The sequence below is a fragment of the Stegostoma tigrinum genome, chromosome 18, assembly GCF_030684315.1.
Source record: "Stegostoma tigrinum isolate sSteTig4 chromosome 18, sSteTig4.hap1, whole genome shotgun sequence".
In the NCBI taxonomy this organism is placed as follows: domain Eukaryota; kingdom Metazoa; phylum Chordata; class Chondrichthyes; order Orectolobiformes; family Stegostomatidae; genus Stegostoma; species Stegostoma tigrinum.
In genome coordinates, this window is record NC_081371.1 from 51,109,095 (window position 1) to 51,122,724 (window position 13,630).

The 13,630-nt window shown below is 43.9% G+C and overlaps 1 protein-coding gene across 7 annotated transcripts in view; it reads right to left on the minus strand.

Moving 5' to 3' along the window:
* The window catches only part of ttc41 (tetratricopeptide repeat domain 41), a 62,093-nt gene that overhangs the window by 47,767 nt on the left and 696 nt on the right, over window positions 1-13,630 (minus strand). For 6 of the 7 annotated variants that reach the window (XM_048548600.2, XM_048548597.2, XM_048548598.2 and 3 more), the window contains exons 2-4: window positions 9,471-10,563; window positions 4,317-4,512; window positions 588-805 (exon numbers count right to left, since the gene is read on the minus strand). In XM_048548600.2, the coding sequence (XP_048404557.2) occupies window positions 588-805; window positions 4,317-4,512; window positions 9,471-10,278 (1,222 nt within the window). In that variant the 5' untranslated portion in view covers window positions 10,279-10,563. Of the gene's footprint in view, window positions 1-587; window positions 806-4,316; window positions 4,513-9,470; window positions 10,564-12,972; window positions 13,626-13,630 lie in introns of those variants that run through there. The other variant, XM_048548599.2, reaches the window with a different exon arrangement.

A 13,630-nucleotide genomic window follows, 5' to 3' on the forward strand; every position in this document is an offset into this window, starting at 1 on the left:
TGAACAGCATAGTAAACAGTCCAGTTCCCCCACAGCATGATGTCCATGTGACCTTAGCAGTGAGCACTTCCTATCTAAAATCAGCAGGAATAGTGTCACTGAGAGTCATAAGTGATCAATGGATAAACAGGAGGAGTCAGGTCTCTGACAAAAAAGTCCCTGGCACACTACCTATGGTATTTCGGACCAGTGATTCTGTTGCACGTGCAGCTGTTCTTCCTGACTGCAGCCAACCTGGTATGAGGCGTGAAACAGTATTAGGACTGTCACTTATTTCAACAAAATTTAATCAAAGTCTTGGCCACACTTAGAATATTTCCAATGTGATGAGTGATGCATTCTCAACATGTTTTAAACATGAGCTTGCTGATCGTAGTGCCAGACGCTTTGGCACCCTTTTGGCACTGGAAAAATGGATAACATGTGATCGCAATTCTAGGCTAGGTTTGTCAGATTGTCAATAAACATTATTCTCTTTGAATGACAAACAATAGATCTTAACCAAGTACGTGCATATTTACATGCGTGACTCTAAACACTAGGTAACTATCAACAGGCCATGTTCATTAGCATCAACATACCCTTACCGAAATATTCATGGCGTAATTTTAAAATACAGTGCCTCATAAAGGACATGATGTCGTGGCTGGCACAGCTACTTCCTACGAAGTGAGTTATCACCAGGATGCCTGGGTTTGTCTGCATGAAGTTTTTTAGCCAGTTGCAGATCACTGTTGACTTGCCACAGCCTTTCTCTCCACAAAGTAATAGGACAGATTTGCCTTTGGGCACAGGTTTTAGATGCCTAGTTAAACAGAGAGAGAGAGAGAGAGATAGAGAAAAAAAAACGGAATCAGATCATCAATTGTCCTGTAGCCATCTTTACCCACCACCCTTCAAAGGGTCTAGGCCCGAAATGTCAGCCTTCCTGCTCCTCTGACGCTGCTTGGCCTGCTGTGTTCACCCAGCCCTACACCTTGTTAATAAAGTGTGAAGCTGGATGAACACATCAGACCAAGCAGCATCTCAGGAGCACAAAAGCTGACGTTTTGGGCTTAGTTCCTTCATCCTGACAGATGCTGCTTGGCCTGCTGTGTTCATCCAGCTTCACACTTTATTATCTTGGATTCTCCAGCATCTGCAGTCCCCATTATCTCTCTACACCTTGTTATCTCAGATTCTCCAGCATCTGCAGTTCCTACTATCTCATGTACTCTTGCTTCTGTTTATCCCATGACCCTTGATTCCCCTACTGATCAAGAATCTATCCATCTCAGATTTAAATATCCATAAGGACTCTGACCCCACAGCTGTCTGTGGCAAGGAGTTCCAAAGACACTTAACTCTGAGAGAAGAAATTCCTCCTCATGTAAGTCATACCCCTTTATTCTGAGACTATGCCCTCTGGTCCGAGACCAACCCATGAAGGGAAACATTCTCTCAGCATTTACCCTGTCTAGCCCCTTAAGAATCCTATATATTTCAATCAGATCACCTCTTATTCATATAAACTTCAGTGTTTAGCCTTCGCTCATAAGACAATAGTTTCAAACTATGGATCATCCTAATGAACCTGCTCTGAACTTCCTCCACTTAAATAATGTCTTTCTTTACACGATGGTACCAAAACTGGTTACAGTATTCGAGATGTGGTCTCATCAGCATCTTGTACAGTTGCAGTCAGAATTCCCTACACATTGAAATAACAGCCAACATTCCATTGACCTTCCTGTCTTTATCATGGTAGTGTACATCAATGCTCACACACATACACAAAAGTGCACCCACACACAGAAAGGCCAATGCGTTAATCACTTTAGATTATGTAACTGTGATTTTACTTATTTCATGTTAATAAATGGAAGATGGTGTGGTGCGGTCACGTATGCTGAGTTTGTTGCATATTGGTGGAACAGAACATTCATTGAAGGAGAAATTGTTATTCTGACCAATTGTGGTTTTCCATTGTGGGTGTTCCATTGTGGCTACATGAACTACAAGAATGCAGGATAGGAAAATATTGGTCAAGGCAGAGATTTTGTTAAAGCCGACAAAGTAATTTTTAATTTATGCTGGAAGGAACCTTGGTCCATTGTTTCTACGACTAAAAATATGCATCCTTCACTCCAGAACTGAAGATTTATAAAACTATTAGCGATAATATGTGGGACAAGGTGTAGAGCTGGAAGAATACAGCAGGCCAAGCAGCATCACAGGAGCAGGAAAGCTGACGTTTCGGGTGTAGACCCTTCTTCAGAAATGGGGAAGGGATTCTGAAATAAATAGGGAGAGAACAGCAGGTGGATAGAAGATAGACAAAGGAGAAGATAGGTGGAGAGGAGACAGACAGGTCAAAGAGGTGGGGTTGGAGCCAGTAAAGGTGAGTGTAGGTGGGGAGTTAGGGAGGAGATAGGTCAGTCCAGGGAGGATGGAAAAGTCAAGGAGGCAGGATGAGGCTAGTAGGTAGGAGATGGGGGTGGGACTTGAGGTGGCAGGAGTGGATAGATGGGAGGACAGGTTAGGGAGACGGGGACGAGCTGGGCTGGCTTTGGGATGCAGTCGGGGGAGGGGAGATTTTGAAGCTTGTGAAGTCCACATTGATAATATTGGGCTGCAGGGTTCCCAAGCGAAATATGAAATTTTCAGGTGGCATGTTGTGGTACTACAGGGTGCCCAGGATGGACATGTCATCCAAGGAGTGGGAGGGGGAGTTGAACTGGTTCGCAACTGTCAGGTGCAGTCATTTGTCACGAACTGAGGGTAGGTGTTCCACAAAGCGGTCCCCAAGCCTCCGCTTGGTTATCCTGATATAGAGGAGGCCACACAGGAACAGTGGATACAGGGTACCACATTAGCAGATGTGCAAGTGAACATCTGTTTGTTGTGTAAGGTCTTCTTAGGGCCTGGGATGGGGTTGAGGGGGGAGGTGTTGGGGCAGGTGTAGCACTTACTGCAGTTGCAGGGAAAAGTGTCAGGGGTGGTGGGGAGTGTGGAGAGGACAAGGGAGTCTCGGAGAGAATGGTCCCTCCAGAAAGCAGATAAGGGTGGGGAGGGGAAAATGTCTTTGGTAGTGAGGTCAGATTGCAGATGGCAGAAGTGTTGGAGGATGATGCGTTGGATCCGGGGGTTCGTGGAGTGGTACGTGAGGATGACGGGGATTCTGCTTTGGTTATTGTTGCGGGTAGGGTGTGCGAGGGATGAGTTGCGGGAAATGCGGGAGACACGGTCGAGGGCATTTTCGATCACTGTGGAGGAGAAGTTGCGGTCCTTGAAAAACGAAGACAGCTGGGATGTCCGGGAGTGGAATGCCTCATCTTGGGAGCAGATGCAGTGGAGGTAGAGGAATTGGGAATAGGGGATGGCCTTTTTGCAGGAAGGTGGGTGGGAAGAGGTGCATTCTAGGTAGCTGTGGGAGTCAGTAGGCTGGAAATGGATATTGGTTTCCAAGTGATTGCCAGAGATGGAGACAGAGAGGTCCAGGAAGGAGAGAGAGGTGTCAGAGATGGTGCAGGTGAACTTAAGATTGGGGTGGAAGGTGATAGTGAAGTGGATGAACTGTTCGAGCTCCTCGTGGTAGCACGCGGCAGCACCGATACAGTCATCAATGTAACGGAGGATAGGGCCAATGTAGCTTCGGAAGATGGATTGTTGCACGTATCCAACAAAGAGGCAAGCATAGCTTGGGCCCATGCGGTTACCCATGGCCACCCCCTTTGTCTGTAGGAAGTGGGAGCAATTGAAGGAGAAGTTGTTGAGGGTGAGGACAGGTTCAGCTAAACAGATGAGGGTATCAGTGGAGGGGGACTGGTTGGGCCAGTGGGACAGGAAGAAGCAGAGGGCCTTTAGGCCATCTGCATGGGGAATGCAAATGTATGAGGACAGGACGTCCATGGTAAAGATGGTGTTGGGGAAGGGAATCAAAGGTTTTGGAGGAGGTGGAGGACATGGGTGGTGTCACAGACATAAAGTGGGGAGTTCCTGGACCAAGGACTGAGTGTGTACAATTGTTCTGAAGTTTAATGGAAGCATGAAGTTAAATCTAGCACTGTTATTCAAAAAGTCTGGTTAAGAACCGATGGAGGCAATTTTGAGGGTCATGGAATGTTTTAATTTTACTGTGTTACCAATACAAGAATAGGGAGGCTGAATTGCTTTGACTTTCTGTCTGTGCTGCAACAACAGCAAGAATAAGATGGGTACAACATCATTAGATGTGAATGGAGTACAATGGAGAAATTACAATAGAATTTTGAATACAAAGCCATAAAGTTTAGTCGCGTAATGTCATGTTGGTGGACATCACAATTGCACAGTACCTTGGTATCATACAACCGAAGGCTCTCTTACATCTATAGGTCGGGAATTTGCTCATAGCTTCATTGTGTAGGAAAGAAAACGCAAATTTGTTCAGAATTCCAAAAATCTCCCTTGTTTCTCTTGTTTCTACAAAATCCTGGCAATACCGCTGACAAAATGCTTGATGGTAACAAATTTCTAGATAACTTTCTTGATCTGAAAGAGAGAACATTGCTAGCAAGGTTCATTTGGACTAATGCTATGCACTTCAATGACAACAGTTGCTAATATTTAAAATGAATTGTTTTCTATTTAATTAAAACTGGAACTTTCACATGCTGTACTTTATCTTTAATAATATTGCAAAGTATAGTCTATCTAAAAAGAAGTCAACGTTCTACTGCGTCCACTCCAATCGTAACAGATTCAAACTAAAATCTTTTCAAAGGTCAGTTTTTTTAGCCACTTGAAATATAATGTAACTTTTTTCTGACTGATATAACTATGTAACACACTGGCTGGAATCTTCCATTTTTGTCAGGTATCTTGCCCTCTTCCTCAGAAAGTGCTCTCCTCAGAGCAATATCCACCATATATTTCCCCAATCAGGCAGTTTTTAGGGCAGCAACAGGGCAGAAATTAATTCTCTGGGGGTGGAAATCTGGTCCAGGAAGAGCCACTGGTACGACAACCAAGACTGTGAAGAACACGATGTCAGGTAAGCTTTTTGTAGCAGCTGAGGTGAGGGGGATTCTGGGACTGGAGGTCATAGAGAAAGTGAGGCAGGGGGTCCAGATGCAATACATGTGGTTTTCGACAGCCAAAACCCTTGCTTTCAAAAATGTGCAAATTAGTGGAGATTGCAGGACTGTCCCATGTTTCTCCCTAAACTGACAGGCAGTTCCCAGATGTTGGATATGAATATTAATTGGATTTAAAAAGGATGAGCTGTGGGGATGATGCAGAGATGATTTGGACAAGCTGAGTCAGTGGGCAAATGCATGGCAGATGCAGATAATGTAGATAAATATGAGGTTATCTACTCTGGGAACAAAAACAGGAAGGCATCTGAATAGCTATAAATTGAGACCTGAGGTGTCCTTGAACACCAGTTGCTGAAGGTAAGCATGCAGATGCAGAAGACAGTGAAGAAGGCAAATGGCATGTTGGCCTTCACAGAGACAGGATTCAAGTGCAGGAGCAGGGGTAGACTCCAGCAAATATGCAGGGCTTTGGTGAGACGCACCGGAAGTATTTTGCGCAGTTCTCGTCTCCTTATCTGAAGAGGGATGCTCTTGCTATCGAGAGAGCACAATAATTGTTTACCAGATTGATACCTGGATGGCAGGACTAATGTATAAGGAGAGGGTGAATTAGGTAAAATTATATTCACTGGATGTCAGGAGAACAAGCAGGGAATCTTATAGAAACCTATAAAATTCTAACAAGACTAGAAGGCGGACACAGAAAAGGTGTTCCCAATGGTAAGGTGTTCTAGAACCAGGGCCCAAGGATGTGAGGAAAATGGTTTAGGACTGACTGAAGAGAATTCTCTTCACCCACAGCGTATTGAGCCTGTAGGATTTGCAGTTGAGGCCAAAACATTGTGTGATTTCAAGAAGGAGTTGGATGTAACATTTGGGCCTGAAGAGATCAAAGAACATGGGTAAAAGCAAGAGTAGGCTATTTAACTGGATGATTCATTGTAATGAATGGCACAGCAAAGTTCAAAGGAATGACCTATTCCTGCTCCTATTTTCTATGCTTTTGGGTAGGAGCAATTGGCTGAGTTGGATTTTCCTGCTTTTTGTTTCCAGGATATATAAGGGCATTTTTGTACATTGCTGGTAGTTGTCAGTGTTGCAGCAATGCAAGAACAGCTTGACTAGACTGGTTGGAGACTGGCATCAGTGATGCTGATCAGGAGGATGTTTAGATGAATCATTTACTCAGCACTTACGGCTGAAGATGGTTGCATGTAATTCAGCTGTGTCTTTTCCACAGTTGTGCTGGTCTTATTCATTTTTGAGGGTGGGAATATTTGTGGACTGTTCTCTTGCAATTATTTGTTTATTTGTCCACAACCGCCTCAAGGCCCTCCGCTTCTTCCTGTCCCGCAGGCCCTACCAGTCACCCTCCACCGACACCCTCATCCGCCTAGCGGAACTCGTCCTCACCCTCAACAACTTCTCTTTCGATTCCTCCCACTTCCTACAGACTAAGGGGGTGGCCATGGGCACCTGCATGGGCCCCAGCTATGCCTGCCTCTTTGTAGGTTACGTGGAACAGTCCCTCTTCCCCACCTACACAGGCCCCAAACCCCACATCTTCCTCCGTTACATTGATGACTGTATCGGCGCCGCCTCTTGCTCCCCAGAGGAGCTCGAACAGTTCATCCACTTCACCAACACCTTCCACCCCAACCTTCAGTTCACCTGGGCCATCTCCAGCACATCCCTCACCTTCCTGGATCTCTCAGTCTCCATCTCAGGCAACCAGCTTGTTACTGATGTCCATTTCAAGCCCACCGACTCCCACAGCTACCTAGAATACACCTCCTCCCAACCAACCTCCTGCAAAAATTCCATCCCCATTCCCAATTCCTCCGCCTCCGCCGCATCTGCTCCCACGATGAGGCATTCCACTCCCGCACATCCCAGATGTCCAAGTTCTTCAAGGACCGCAACTTCCCCCCCACAGTGGTCGAGAACGCCCTTGACCGCTTCTTCCGCGTCTCCCGCATTTCCCGCAACACATCCCTCACACCCCGCCTCCGCCACAAGCACCCAAAGAGGATCCCCCTCTTTCTCACACACCACCCCACCAACCTCCGGATACAACGCAGCATCCTCCGACACTTCCGCTATTTACAATCCGACCCCACCAGCCAAGACATTTTCCCATCCCCACCCCTGTCTGCTTTCCGGAGAGACCACTCTCTCCGTGACTCCCTTGTTTGCTCCACACTGCCCTCCAACCCCACCACACCCGGCACCTTCCCCTGCAACCACAGGAAATGCTACACTTGCCCCCACACCTCCTCCCTCACCCCTATCCCAGGCCCCAAGATGACTTTCCACATTAAGCAGAGGTTCACCTGCACATCTGCCAATGTGGTGTACTGCATCCACTGTACCCGGTGTGGCTTCCTCTACATTGGGGAAACCAAGCGGAGGCTTGGGGACCGCTTTGCAGAACACCTCCGCTCGGTTCGCAATAAACAACTGCATCTCCCAGTCGCAAACCATTTCCACTCCCCCTCCCATTCTTTAGATGACACGTCCATCATGGGCCTCCTGCAGTGCCACAATGATGCCACCCGAAGGTTGCAGGAACAGCAACTCATATTCCGCTTGGGAACCCTGCAGCCCAATGGTATCAATGTGGACTTCACCAGCTTCAAAATCTCCCCTTCCCCCACCGCATCCCAAAACCAGCCCAGTTCGTCCCCTCCCCCCACTGCACCACACAACCAGCCCAGCTCTTCCCCTCCACCCACTGCATCCCAAAACCAGTCCAACCTGTCTCTGCCTCCCTAACCTGTTCTTCCTCTCACCCATCCCTTCCTCCCACCCCAAGCCGCACCTCCATCTCCTACCTACTAAGCTCATCCCACCTCCTTGACCTGTCCGTCTTCCCTGGACTGACCTATCCCCTCCCTACCTCCCCACCTACACTCTCTCCACCTATCTTCTTTACTCTCCATCTTCGGTCCGCCTCCCCCTCTCTCCCTATTTATTCCAGTTCCCTCCCCCCATCCCCCTCTCTGATGAAGGGTCTAGGCCCGAAACGTCAGCTTTTGTGCTCCTGAGATGCTGCTGGGCCTGCTGTGTTCATCCAGCCTCACATTTTATTATCACCCTTTTAAGTATATTTGTTCTCTCCACAACAAATTGATTTTATTTTATGTCATAAAATCACAAGTACTAGGGATGGAGAGGATCTAAAATAAACACAGGAAATGCTGGAGAAAGTCAAGGGACCTGGCTGCATCTGTGGAGAGATAAATAATATTAACAATTAAAGAAGAATCAAATTGGAATTAAAGATTGGGAACAAAAACAAAGTTGCTGGAAAAGCTCAGCAGGTCTGGCAGCATCTGTGAAGGCGAAAACAGAGTTAATGTTTTGGGTCCAGTGGCCCTTCTTCAGAACTCAGTCACACTTGCTCCAAAGGTTAATTATAAGAATAGGTTAAATTAGGAATAAGGTTTGAATTGCAAAATAACTCCACAGAGGCCAGTATCCCGTCACCTAGTCACTCTTTACTTACACTTGCAGAGTCCTTGACACTGATCCAGCTCCCAGAGTGAACAGGATGTCTGACAAGTTGTGTTTATATGTCAGATAGAGCTCCCTGATTCGTGCTGACAATCTGGAGCAATCAGGGAACTCATATTCTTTGAGGTCCATCTGGCTGACCTCATTACAATCACAAGTTTGGTTGTGTAAATAGGGGAACTAACTATGAAAGGCGGGGAACTTTAAGGAGTTTGACTAACTGAAATAAAGCTCTCACATAAAAGTCTGGACATGTATTCTGTTCAATACAGTTATCTTTTTGAGCAGAACACCAATCTGTGATTTGGATTACCTCCTAGCCCTCCCCAGTCCATTGAGGTGAGCAGATTCTAGCTTCCGCCACTTTGAAAATACAGACCATTTCAGAGGTACTGGTACAGTGCCATGCTATCAAGAAACACTATTTCCAAAGCTCAGCAGCACCCCTAAACCTATCTTCATCACCAACTGAAAGTCAAACCACACATTCATTTCTAATTAGGGATTCCGTGAATAGAGAAGATCATTCACATTTGATAGACCCTGCACTACTGAAATTAACATCAAAAATGTGCATTCGGTCAGTTCCACATCTTCAAATTGCTCCCTATTTTTATTTACAAAGCAGATATCAAACAAAATTCATGAATTATTAATTAACTGTAGTAAAATGTTGCTAATTTTCTTTTGTTTTGATAACAGAATAACGCAATGATTCAGCGGAATGAATACGATTACGGTAAATTTTTCTACATCCAATTTCACATAATGTATGTGCATTGACTGAAGAATAATTTGCAAACCGTGTCCTTTAGGAAAAAGGTGTTTCAAGAACACCAGTGGCCAATTATAGAATTGTACTTGACTCAAAACAAGATCACATGATAAACTTACCAGTTTGCAAAGGAATTAAATCCATAGGATATAACTTGTCAATGACATTGCTACAGTTTCTCATGACTGCTTCTCCTAATTCTTCAATAGTCCTAAAAATTTCAACAGATAACCCTTTATCGACTATCTTTTCCTTCAGTTCCATCATCCTCCGTCGCTCGTGTTCATCTCTACTTTTATATTTACGCTCTATCATTTCCATTTCATCTGGTGCAACATTCAGAAGTATATCATCAACATACCGAGAATCTCGAAAATAAAAGAAGCTGAAACCAGAGTCATTCATTAAGGCTGCCTCAATTATCTGAAGCTCCAGCAAACTGCTGTTTTGATAATTTTCATGTAATATCCATGAGTAACCATTTCTTGCTGCGATTTGGATATTCCTTTCTACCCTGGATAAAGCTTCCATATCTGTTCCACTTGCTGGAAAACTCTTTGCATCTGGTGGGCAATACTCACCATATTTCTGACCTAACATACATATAAAGATAGGTGAGATTTTGGTTATGAAATCTAGTGAAACTTTGAGCTTGTGGGAATCTGTATTCAGGTGATGATGTCCTTTGTGTGATGTCCACTGCATATCTAACACTTTAAAATAGCTTCTCCTAGATTTACAGAGATTGCTAAGATGAGGAAAAACATGATTTTCCAAATAATTTATTTCCTCTTGAAAATCCTCAGTTGTTGAACAGAGAACCACCTGAACAGGTGGTCTATACTTCCAGTCTATATGGCATGATAAACAATGCCATTCATTTTCCCTTCTCCCATCAATCATTTGTTTTTCCAAACGTTTGCTCATTGTTATAACTTTTAGACGTTTCCCTTGCTTTTCTTAATTAAAAAAACACTGCTTTCAGTTCCTTTTTCTTATCTCAGCTTTCATGTGTTTTTCTTTGCCTTAAAATTGCAGAAACCACAAATAAAATTATATCCAGCAATCTTGATTGAATACATGTTCACCAGATTTCTGCAGCATTTCCAACATTGGAGAATGAAATAAGTATGGTTCTTCAAATGGGTTCAGACTTCCTTACATAATAATTCAGATTCCATGTTCCTGATGATTTCAGCTTTTTCACAGTGACTAAAACAGAATAGAAATTTGTATTATAAGAAATCAGAGCAAATTGATAGTTCTAATGGTAACAGTTCATATTTTCAATTTTCTTAGACTACTGTATTCCAGTGCAATATCAAGAAAATACTTCATAAAAAGACAGTTGAATTACTTTAATTCATGAGAATCCAAGAATTGCAACAGACTTCATCATTTAATTAAGTAATTGAAAGGTAAAAGGTAAAGACCAAAGAACAAAGAAAATTACAGCACAGGAACAGGCCCTTCAGCCCTCCAAGTCTGTGCCGATCCAGATCCTCTATCTAAATCTGTCACCTATTTTCCAAGGATCGGTATCCCTCTGCTCCCTGCCCATTCATGTATCTATCTAGATACATCTTAAATGATGCTGTCGTGCCCGCCTCTACCACCTCCGCTGGCAACACGTTCCAGGCACCCACCACCCTCTGTGTAAAAAACTTTCCACACATATCTCCCTTAAACATTTCCCCCCTCACCTTGAAATCATGATCCCTAGTAATTGAGTCCCCCACTCTGAGAAAAAGCTTCTTGCTATCCACCCTGTCTATACCTCTCATAATTTTGTAGACCTCAATCAGATCCCCCCTCAACCTCCATCTTTCTAATGTAAATAATCCCAATCTACTCAACCTCTCTTCATAGCTAGCGCCCTCCATACCAGGCAACATCCTGGTGAACCTCCTGTGCACCCTCTCCAGAGCATCCACATCCTTTTGGTAATGTGGCGACCAGAACTGTATGCAGTATTCCAAACACCATTGATCCAAAGAACTGCTCTCTCTTTAGAGACAGAGACAACTGATTGTGGCTTTAACCTGAGGATCACCATGCCTCAGGTGAGGGGAGGGTTTGAGAAGGATAGGCCATCATGGTAACCTCAGCTGGTACAGGAATTGAACACATGCTGTTGACATCACTCTGCAATGCAAAACAGTTGTCCATTCAACAGATCTAACCAAATCCCTTAGCTCATCATCTAGCTCAACTCTGCATTCTTGTCCTATCCCTGTAATCCAGGATTTCTTCAGCATCTGAAAAACTAGAAACCTCAGTCTTTAATTAACTCAATAACTGTTCTCTAGAACTAAATACATAGTCAATTCACACATATGCAGCTTCAGAAACACTAATGAGTTGCGAACCAAATGTGGTTGTACTCTTACAAATCTTCTTGCCGGTTTACATGTGTATCTTGACGACCCTGTAATAATGCACTGTTCAGGGAAGCAAAGGCTCTTACAACACAGAAGGAAATAACATTCCCAATGTCCCTAAAGAAATGAGTGCACCAGAGTAGGCTACTCAGCCTTTCAACACAGCCACCCAATTCAATTATATTGCGACTGATACATACCTCAACTCAATTTCAATACAATAAACTTACCCTTAGCCAATAAAGAATATTTTGTTTCAGCCTTGATAACATCAACTATCCTTTACAGCAACAAGCTTTCCAGGAGACAGGGTTCTGAGTTTGTACAACCAATTCTGTAAAAATGTCTCTGATCTCTTTCTCGTGCTTTCTGATGATAATTAATAATGGGCTCCTTCAAATTTCACAAACAATTCTTGGAAGATTACAACCAACATCAGGGTTTTGTCCTGAAAGGCACTGGAGCTCCAGGTTGTTGGGGGAATAAATATTGATCAGGACACCATGGATGGTTCCCATTTTCATCTTTGAAATAGTGCCATAGGATCTTTTATCTATATGCAGAGGTCTGACAAGACTCAGTTTAAGGTCTCATCCAGAACCTAGCATTGCTAATGGTTAAACATACCATGTGAAACCATGAGGAAATTTCTGCAAACTGATCCTGGATTGAACAAATGGGCAAAATGCAGAAAACAAGCTGCACGTTATTGAACTCATCTCAGAGAATTATGACTCCTCATATTTTTCACAGTAGCTTCATATAACCACAATAAAGGTGCAGTGTCACCAAAAGCACTAGCCAATTTAGTTCTTCATTCAGACTTTTCACCATTTTTTATTCATTCATTTGCAGGATGTCTCTATTGCTGGCCAAGCCAGCATTTATGGCTCTTAATTGCCCAGCGGGCAGTTAAGAGTCAACCACATTGCTTTTCGTTTGGAATCACATTACGCCAAACTGGGTAAGGATTGCAGTTTTCTTCGCTGATGGCCATTAGTAAACCAGATGGACTTTTCTAACAATCAGCAATGTCTTCCTTAGACCTTTAATTCCACCTTATTGTTAATATTCTGTTAATATACAAGGCCTTAGGCTTGTCTCTTTAAAATTCTTACTTAATCTGATTGAACTAGGTTTATGGCTGATGAGGCTCAGTTTGAAGTATGCCTCTATTTCAAAAGGTCATTTGATCAATCTCACTGCAGACAATTTAATGAAAGAATGTGACTCAACACACCAGTGAAGTAGTGAGAGATATAGTAGGAACTGCTGATGCTGGAGAATCTGAGGTAACAAGGTGTAGAGCTGGATGAACGCAGCAGGCCAAGCAGCAGAGGAGCAGGAAAGCTGACGTTTCGGGTCGAGACCCTTCTTCAGAAAATGTACACCTTGTTATCAGTGAAGTGGTGAGAATGTATTGGACTGCCAGTGTCACCGTCTTCTGGATGGGACATTAAACCGAGGCTTTACTGCCCCTCTTGGATGAGGCTAAAAGATCCATTGGCAAAAATCTACTTCAAAGATGAACAAGGGACTTATCCCTGGTGTCTTGACCGATAATTAACTCTCGAACGATACACATATATGCCAGGCAGATTACAACTTTTGCTAACTAAAACAGAAAACGCTGGAGAAACTCAGCAAGTCTGGCAGCATCTGTGGAGAGAAAACAGAGTTAAATTTTAGAATGTCCTTCAGGGAAGGTCTTCTTAATGGCCTGCATGTGACTCAAGCCAGCACAATGTCGTTGACTCTTAACAGCCCTCTGGGGCTGATGTCTACATTTCCCGTGAATGAAAGAAAATTCCACTTCCAATTCAACTGGAAAAAGAAACTAAGGGCTACGCCGTTTAAATGTACTTTTGAAATTCCACCAGTGTCGGCAAATTTGTGCG